At 42.9% G+C, this 10,068-nt stretch overlaps 1 protein-coding gene across 1 annotated transcript in view; it reads left to right on the top strand.

Moving 5' to 3' along the window:
* The first annotated feature begins 1,523 nt into the window (after positions 1 to 1,523).
* The window catches only part of LOC108543340 (nesprin-1), a 259,529-nt gene continuing 250,984 nt past the window's right edge, over positions 1,524 to 10,068 (top strand). The window contains exons 1-2 of the mRNA XM_017893773.1: positions 1,524 to 1,779; positions 9,315 to 9,598. Of these exons, the coding sequence (XP_017749262.1) occupies positions 9,532 to 9,598 (67 nt within the window). The 5' untranslated portion in view covers positions 1,524 to 1,779; positions 9,315 to 9,531. The remainder of the gene's footprint in view (positions 1,780 to 9,314; positions 9,599 to 10,068) is intronic.

The following is a 10,068-nucleotide window of genomic DNA, read 5'->3' on the forward strand; positions in this document are numbered from 1 at the left end:
GGGCACAGAGTGCTGACCTGGAATAATTATGCTCTGGTGGTTGTCCCCACAAGGGGCTCTGGGCATGCCTCAAGATTGTTGCCCTCAGGCAGAGGCAGGGCATGCATTGAGACTGATCCCAAACACCCCTCCTCCAGGCCCAACTTCTGGATGTAGCAAGTTCTGCAATTAGAGATCCATTATTTGGTCTCTCTTTCCCTCTAAAAAAAAATAATGATAATAAGTCAACACAATGAAGAGGAACACATCAGATTGGTTTATCAGACTTGCTTCAGATGTTATTTTGACGTGATCCAGAAGAAGGAGAATTTGAAGAAAATGGAAAGCTAGGCAGTGGGAAAGTTGGCAGCAGGTAAGGGAAAGGTAGACAGCAAAGAGAAACTTCATCTGCTTTATAAACTGCTCCTTCCATTCGGCAAATTTAGAGGATAGAAGACTGTTTTGTTCAGATTGGAGATTCAAGGGGGGAATTATTACTTTTAAGATTATTGCAACATAGCTTCGATTGTTTTAGCTGCAATCGTCCTGTTGGGCTTGGACTTCACTGTTGTTGAAGAGAGACTGTGTTTGACTTTCCTTGGATACCATAAAATCACAACAAAATAAATTCTCCTGAATGCTACCAGGCAACACCAAGATCTCTTACACCACGAGAAGGACTGGTGGCCAAAGATGCAAATGGTTCTGCAATGTACAGGGTGCATACAGTGCATCTGAAGAACCTAAAAGTGGTTTTTAGAATAATCTTAATAAACAGTCAAGAATTAAAGATGTCAAGCGCTTTCTCAAGAAGTTTAAACTTTATAAATAACATTTTAAAAAATCTATAAAGCCTGACCAGTCTTCCTCAAATTAAGTTATTTCCTACTGACTTGGCAGCCAAAACGGTTTAGGATCTTTTGGAAGTTGATGAAAAAGGAGCCGGCGGATTTTGCTCTTTGCTCTGCATCACGCCCTTCCTGGGACCATCAGGGAACCTCCCAGTCTTTCAGGATAGGTTCCGCTCAGAAAGGTCACCCGGGCAATGGAAATCCCGGGCAAAAGTTAGCTGGCAGGACAGCGCAGCTCCTCCAGGCAGCGGAGGCAGCGCGTCCCGGCTCTCAGGGACATTTCCTTCCCACCTCTACCCCCGGGAGGTGGTCCCGGTATAAAGGCTCGCTGAGAGGGTGGGTCACAGCACAGCTTTGCAGCTGCGGAGAAACGCCCAAGGCCGTGTATCTCCAGGAGGTAGGGAAGCCTGCGAGCCTCCAGGTCCCCGCCCCCAGCTTTCCAGGCACCGGCGCATCCCGGAGACTGGCGCTGGGCTCGCTGCACTGAGCTGGGGAGGGGGTGTGGCGGGCCAGGGCGGTGCGGGGACCCTGCCCAGAGGCCCAACCGGCCTGGCTGACCTTCCTTTCCGACAGGAGCGGTAGCTGCGAGGTGGGGAAGGCGAGGGGGGAGGCCTCACCCCACAGCGTGCAGCCGGGAGGAGGAACCGGTCGCGGAGGGCGGGGAGCCGGGCTGAGCAGCCCGGCGCGGGAGTGAGTGTGGGCGAGTCAGCCAGGGTGAGAGCGGGCGCCGGGCCGCGGCCGCCGGCCGCAGCGGGCTGAGATTGTTGTCCTCTGTCACCAGGGCGGCCGGGCTCCCGCAATCCTGCAGACCGCCCCCGATCCCGGCGACAGGGCGGGCGGACAGCCGCGCATCCCCGGGGTCCCGCCGAGCCTGGGCGCAGCGAGCCGGGAGGAGGCGTTCGCTTGCATCGCCTCGCTGCTGGGAAACTGAACGAGGCCGAGAGACAAGGTAAAAGGAAAGACAGAGACTGGGAGACAGGGAGAGACAGAGACAGGGAGAGGAGAGAGAGGTGCAAGACGAACACATTGCAGACAAATTGTCAGCAAGTTTGTGCCTGCACGCTTGGGCTCTGCGTGCTTGATGGGAGGGGGTGGTAGCAGTGATGTGTGTATGTGTGCGATACTCATAGATAAGGAGACTAGGAGGTTGGGGAGCCTCTTTGCATCTCGTACGTAGATGTCCCTATTAATATCCCCCTCTCTGAGGTTGTCATTTCCGTTTGTGGCACATCCCCTGGGCTCCAATGGTGCAGAAGCAAAAGGCAGCCACCCTCTTATTGTGATGGTCGGTACTGTTGCTACTATCAGATGGGAGAGGTAGGGCGTTGAACAGATTCTAGGAGCCTCCCTTCCTCCACCCCCTGACTATTTTTGGAAGGGCTGGGGGGAGGGAAATGACTTGAAGGCTGCGCGGAGGCCCGGGCGCGTCAGACTCCAGCGGCGCTGTCATGGTGCAGTTGCTTCCCAGCAGAGCCTGCATTGGAGGGCAAGATAACTTTCATCTCCTCTTTGAAAGATACGTTTCACATTAGAGATCTTGCATTGCTGGCAGAGGAGTTCTGGGAAATGGTGGTGCACAAGCGGCCAGGTGCATCGCAACGGGCAGGCATCCGTGCAAAATGAAGCAGCCATCAGCCGCACAGGAAGGAAAGCCCCTTGGGAAGGGAGGCTGGGTGTGCTGACTGGGATCCCAGGCTTTGGATGCTGGAAGTTCTGCCCCCTTCGGTAAATAGAGTCAGGTCCAGCCCAGAGGAAAATATCAGCAATGAAGCCTTAGCATCCCAGAATGTTCACTTCTGAGCTTTTCTTTTTGGGGTGGAAAATTTGTATCTGAAATGTTCCTGTGAATGTTAAGAAAGTTAAAATTAATTATTTTTCTCTTCTTTAATGCCCATTCATTTTTCGTCTTGATCTGAGAATGACTTTCCCAAAGACAACATTCGTGTACAGAAGCCAGACCTATGCAAGAGAAAGTATAATAATTTTCAATGAGGCAAAGGTCATTAATATGACTTACATCTTCATAAAATGCAGATTTAATCACAAGTCATGACGATTGTTCTTTGAGAGGCTTTTTATTCCCCATGGTGAAAAAAGATTTGTAATATGGCCAAAAAGTTCCTGACATCACCAGAACAGTGTGACAAAATACGTATCTATTTTTTCTTGTTTGTTCATCACTTTGTGGCAGATTTAGAACAAAATGTGAGAGATCTATACTAACTTAATATGTTTCATGTTGAAGATTAAGAAACAGCTTCAGACTGACCCAGATAATAATATTTGCTAGGCTTTGAAAATATTTGCTTAGCTCTTATTTTATAGACTCACTTTCATCTTTCTGAACTAATGATGTTCACAAACTGGTTTTCTTCTGTCCTCATTGACCTCATTTAAGAATTCTTTTTTACTTGATTCCTTCCTGCCAGGGAGTGGGGATTGGAGAAAGCTAGTTTGCCATTTAAAAATGTTCGAGAATTGTTTGGTGCTGCACTGGGCCTACTTTCTGATAACTATGCTGCACACACAGCATCTTGGAAATGAAAGGAGGTGTGACTGTCACAGGATGTAGGAAGCCCATAACTGGGCAAGGTTTCACAACTCTAGCTCTAGCTACTGCAGTCACACCCTGTGGTCTGAATGTGACAGGCATGCAGGGCCCAAACACCTCTGCAGGGTCCTCTGTGTGTCTGCTCTTAAATGTGTACTTCCTTGTGGTCTGATCTAAGGAGAACTAATGTTTGGCAAGGCATGCAATATATATTCTAGCAAGGGATGGAAAGAAGGTTGCAGATGTCTTTGGGTGTAATTTATACTTTAGGCTTACAATAAACCAAATTTAATTTTGACACTGAATATCTTTCATGCTGAACTGCTATACACTTTGTCTTTTGCCTACTTGTTCATGTTCTTCTAGGGAAAAGATCATTTCTTATTGTTACTCTGTGTAATTCATACTAGTGAATAAGAAACAGCATTGTTCCCTGATAACCTGCACACATATATTAGTAGTATACTTATACTAACTCAAAGATGTCCCTGTTCTTCTCTACCTTTTAGCCATCTTAGTGTTCATTAATTAGTATCATTATTAATGGGTGAATAGAAAAATAATAATTACATTTAAAATTAAACAGCACATGAACTCTCTTCAGCAGAAGATGAATAGAAGGGAAACTGAAATTTATTCATGACTTTAAAAATTTTGTTCAATAGTGGGCTTCAATATTAGTGCTATTCTTATACATGTTTAGACATTTAATTAATATCTGTGCTTCCTCCTGTTGTGAATCTGTTTATGTATTTATGTTCTCAGTTCATTTTCTTTTTGGTTAGAAATGAGCCACGTTGTCTCTGGTTGTTGCAGGGTTTGAAATTTTCTGCAGTAGTTTCCTAATACCTAGAAATTCAGTCACATTGCTTATATATGTTCGTGTGGTTTAGTAGTATTCCTTCAGCGCTTTTCTTAGTGTATTCCTTTTCAGTAACACAAACAAGAAACTGATTCAAGAGCCAATGTCCATTCTGCCAAGAGACAGAAAAAATTGAGTTGCGGTATTTCACAACTGTGCTTTTTCACAGAGTGATGTTGAGAAGAGTATGTCTTTCAGCTGGGAGCATCCCAAATAGCAGATAGTCCAAATTCCCTCTGTGTCCTGAATTAAAAAAAAATGCAGCAGATGGTTATTGATTGGGTGGGTGTTTTTTTTTTTTTTTTTTTTTTTGCTTCCATAGTAGCCTGGACTTTTCCATTACAATACTTGCCCTCCTTTGTTGTAACGTTGTTTATATCATCTTCCTCTACTGGCACATAAATTCTAAGAGGGGCTTGTCTCTCCTGTTGACTGCTGTTTACTCAGTACCATGGTCCCTTACAAATAGCTACTCAATACATATTTATCGTGAAATAATAAATACGGGAGTCTTACCTTTCTGCTAATTATGAGGTGGATGTATTTAGCTGCATCATAATCTTAGTTCCTTCCCCTGGAAAAATTTGGAGGTGGTGCAGGGACTATTTATTGGTATACAGCTCATCAGTGTCCACCAAATTCTCCCATTCCATCCCAATGCCTAGCTTCACTCTTCATTCCCTCTCCTTCGTGCCCCCGCAGCATCCTGCACCTATTAAAAACTGTTTTATTGATCTTGGGAATAGTGAGTTCATTGATGTTCTGGATCTGCCTCTGGTGTTCTGGTTCTGTCGTGTCCATAGCCAGAACACTGCTACATAAACAGTCAGCTGGAGGATCTCATGACCTTGCACCAGTCGTTGTTTTAGCTGTGCCTTGTGCTGCCATTGGTTTTGGAACTGAAGAGCACACTTGGGAGTACCTCTGCATTTTAGGGTCATCTCTCATATTGCAGGTGGAGAAACTGGGACCAGGGGAAGGAAAATGGAAACTAGTATTTGCTGAAACTCTGCTACATGCCAATCAATCTGCTGGAAACATGACATATTTATCTTTTAAAAAATTAATTTAAGCAGGATGAAATTAAACCTAATTTGGCGTAAGTATACGTCATTTTACAGATGAAGAAAGAAGGACTCAGAGAAGCTCACTTTTCTTAAGCCTGTGTGCATAGCAAGAGATAGAATTAAGATTCAGCTCCAGGTCTTTCTTAGTCCAAAGTCTGCGCATTTCCTGGTACCACACTCTCCTCCAATACGTAGTTGTTGAGGACCTTCATACACAGAACCAGCTCAAAATCACCCAACTAGCTGGGATAAAGTTTAGCCTAGAACTGATATTTCCTAATTCCCAGTCTCCTTTTACTAACTTCTTTTTATTAACATCATTTTAAATTTCTTATCAAATCATGTAATGAGATAAAGTGTCAGTAAAAAGCAAGAAAATCATGATTTCACAATATAGGAAATATGTGTACATGTGAATGATGAAAGCAAAATGTTTAATGCCTGAAAAAGGAAGGATATTGCATCCACTTTTTTTTGCATTGAAGAGGAAGAGGTTTTGTGGGGATTTTCTCATAAATGTAAAGTATTATGAACTTGATTCAGTGAAACAAAAAATATATATCAGAGGCCGAGGATGTGGTCAGGGATATACTTGGTGTCAGTGAATGAGATTTTGCAATGTTATAGCCTCTATACCAGTGAAATGTTCATAGTTTGTTTAGAGTGAGGTAAGACTAGCAGTAGTGAAAGGTAGAAGCCAAATTGTACCTATGATAGTATGGATTACTAGTGTTAGAGGCCTGAGTGGAAAATAATGGTGAATGTTGGTTGGTGTGTTTAGGAAAAGCTTCAAGTGGTATGCGGCTCTTGGGTTAGGTATTTAGATTTGTTCAGCTGAAAGTGTTCTTCAGAGGGGTGATGTGAAGGGGCAATAAAGAAATTGCTCCTGAGTTGTTCCAAGATATGAAGCATGAAGGGGAGAGTGTTTGGCTGTAAACCCTATACAGCCCCTCTTCTGCTGCGCTCAATTAATGGCATCCCAAATCCTGAGAGTCATCTGAGACTCCTCAGATATACACCCTGGAAATCCCACCTATACCCACCCCCACCCCGGGTGACCAGTCACCAAGTCTTACAAATTCTGCTCCCTAAAGCTGTGTTGTATTTGATTCTCCACTCACTCTGCTCCCTCTGTCTGATTTCTATCTTTTGTCATCTTCTGCCTGGATTCCTGAGATACATTCCCAACTGATCTTTCTGGATCTTCCAGTTTTGTCCTTCTCGAATACACCTTTTAAAACCATAGCTACAATAATCCCAGTTATACCTTCTCACTTCCAGCTTAAAATCTCTCAGTGGCTTCCAGTGGCCTGCTAGAGAGCCAGAACCAAACTTCCGAGCATAGCACTCAGGGCCCTCTGTCATCTGGACACAACCTCACTCTCCACCCTCTTTTTCCAGAATGTCACCTTGTAGAGTTTCTCAGTGTCTGACTGGTGGTAGTTCCATGTCCCAGTCGTGCTGTTACTCATGCCCAGGCCTTTGCTCAAGCTCTTCACCCTGCCCAGGATGTGTCTTTCATATGTTTCACCTGAGTGACTAACCCATTTACCAAGACTCAGCTCGGGTGTCTGCTCCTTGCCAAGAAGGACACCTTTCCAGAACACCCACACTGGCATAGCCGCCATCCTCTGTATCCTCGCATCTTGGTATACGCACTTAGCCCTGGTATTTTTATATTAACTTTTCTATGTTTTATCTCCCACTGTGTCCTAAGCTCCTCAAAAATAGTCTCTGTGTCACATCCACCTTAGTAATCCCAGCATTGAGCTCTGGCACTCTGAATGTGTTAGTTATGCTGTGAAAGTAAAACTGGATGAATAGTAGGCACATGCAGGGAAATTCTGAGTTTAATGTAATGAGAGAGAGAGAGAGAGAGAGAGAGAGAGAGAGAGAGAGAGAGAGAGAGAGGGCGTGCACAATATTTCAGGATTAGTCTACCAAGCTATGTGAATGTGAATTAGAAGACGATAGAAGCAGAGTGATTTCTGTTGCAATGATTTACTGAAATCCCTTTTAACTCCATAATTCTTGATTGAAGATGGGGACTGTGTGTTAATCATCTGTGAGCTCTGGTGCTGAGCCCAGCTTGGAGTGGGGTATCTGAAATGAAATGAATGTCTTTAATATACATGCAGATACATGATATAGATAATAGATAGAGTGGTTGGTTGGTTGATTGATTTCAGAAAGTTTTATTTTTGCATTTGAAAACCTAGCTTCCTAACAGCTTAGGGGAGCCATTTTTAAGGTCCTTCATGCACTGTTCACTATCTGTTATTCTCCCAAATTAAGATAGCTTTTGTATGTGGGCAGGTGGAATATTTTTACCCAGGAGATACAGGCTGCTAATGGCCACACAATTCTAGCAGGGCTATAGGTATGTATGTGACAGCCCAGCCACAAGTAATTATTTCTCCACGAAGACTCCCTTGGAGAGTCACCCACTGAGAAGTACCTCTCTAGCCTATAAGACACCAAGTATTGGGTCCTACTTCTAGTAAATACTCCTTTCAAGTAGCCAAGAGAAGTTTGCCTGTATCTTCCTACCAATGACTGCTGTTCACTGTATCACTGTCCCGTGTCTTGCTTAGTAATTGCTTTCTTGCTCCAGTACATCCTTCTGATGCATTGCACTTGGAGCAGCAGCAGTGTGCAAAGGTTTGCATCCCCCCCCACCTTTTTTTTAAGGTAATAGGCTAAAGAGCATATTACTAGCTTTGCATTCATACATTCTGACCAGATACCAATATATAATAGTATTAGTAATGCCATTTTAAAATAAATTGTAATTCATAATTTCACTCTATTACTTAAGAAATCCTTCATGAGCAGTGCTCTTTTATGGACTGTAATCCAAGTTATAATATAATTTTTATAGCACTCACAGACTTCTCTCATTTTCTTTTTTCCTTCAGGAAGGTGGACCATCTCACATGTATGAGCTTTCTTTAGGAGTTTTGCTTTTGCCATTCTCCCCTTCTTCCCCTCTTCCCCTATTCCTTTTTTTAACTTTCATCATCATAACCTAGAAATGCAATGGGTACTGTGGCCACGTACAGTGGCTCATGCCTGTAATCCCAGTACTTTGGGAGGCCGAGGCGGGCAGATCATGAGGTCAGGAGATCGAGACCATCCTGGCTAACATGGTGAAACCCCGTCTCAACTGAAAATATAAAAAATTAGCCCGGTGTGGTGGCAGGCACCTGTAGTCCCAGTTACTCAGGAGGCTGAGGCAGGAGAATCGCTTGAACCTGGGAAGTGGAGGTTGCAGTGAGCTGAGATCACATCACTGCGCCCCAGCCTGGATGATAGAGTGAGACTGTCCCAAAACGAAAACAAAAACAAAAACAAAATCTTAACCAACACAGATAATTTAGAAGGAAGATGTCCACTCCGCTTAGCTCACCCCACCCCTAGCCTTACAACTTTTGAGTCTTTACACACAGGGAGGAGAAAAACTAAATCAGACCCATTTGGCTTCTAAAATTGTAGTACTTGAAACTCAAATTTTTAGAATGAAATGGTTTTTACATTTATGCTGTTTTAATTCATCAAATTGGTATGGGAAACTAGGATTTGGTCCTATTCCTGGAAAGTGTACAACACAACAGAGCAAAACATGTGCAAAGCAGGCTAAATTAGCAGATAAGAGAACCCGTGCATGTTGAAAACTACAATTGAGTGTTTTCAGTATAAGGGAAACCACTTCATAGATCAATGGAAAACTTTAGAGTTTAAAAGAAAACATAGAATGAAAGTGAACGTTTCTTCTTTTAGCAACCCAATTTTATTTTATATATCTCATTTATGTATTTATTTTATCAAATATCATGGGAATTCCTAACATTTGCACAGTACTTTATAGTTTATAAGTGCTTTTCACTAAGTTGTTTCACTTGATAATAGACCAGGCATTCAAATTAAATAGAAATATTTCTCCTTTTAGCACTGTGGTGACCTTTGTAGATTTTTTTTTATGTTGTACCTTTTATGTTTTTCAGGTTCTTCAGTTGATTTAAAAGGACTGTGTTAAAACGAAAGAAAAAGCAGTTCAGTCTTTGGGAGAGCTGCCTCCTTGTTGACTGCTGCAAATGCCTGGAATTCATTTATGACGGAATAGATCTGGAAAAGTCCAAGCATGTCTTCTAGAGTGGTGTAGCCCTGTGCTGCCTCCAGTGAAGAGTCTCTTGGTGTTGACTTCGTGCTTCTGGAGGGACCATGGCAACCTCCAGAGGGGCCTCCCGGTGTCCTCGGGATATCGCCAATGTGATGCAGAGGTTGCAAGGTAAGGGGAAGAAATTTCAGGGTTAAAAAAATTCAAATACCGTCTTAACCCACAATCAGTTAAATTTTGTTTGGGGTTTTACTCAATTTCATGGAACTATAGCCTAGAATGGGATGGATGTCTTTTATTCCAGTGTTTTCAAACAGGGTCATGCTGTCTTCAGATGCTATCTTCATTATATAGAAGGAAAAGATAAAAATACAGCTTTTTTTATTTTTATTTTTTGTAATTTTGTGTCTGCATTAGCATGTCTTACATGTTATTCATTGTCCAGTTGGGAATTAAGAGTTATTGCCAAATGTACTGCTGCTGTCATTCAATAATACCAGTGACAATACATTCCCCAATTGTCTTGATAGATTACAGACAAGTTGTGGACATATAACTATATGCTATTGTCAAATAAGCCAGTGGCATTTCCCAACTAGAAGACCCTTGGATATTTAGAAATATATATATATATTTTTTTT

Source organism: Rhinopithecus bieti, unplaced genomic scaffold (genome assembly GCF_001698545.2).
Source record: "Rhinopithecus bieti isolate Rb0 unplaced genomic scaffold, ASM169854v2 scaffold_24952, whole genome shotgun sequence".
Lineage (NCBI taxonomy): Eukaryota > Metazoa > Chordata > Mammalia > Primates > Cercopithecidae > Rhinopithecus > Rhinopithecus bieti.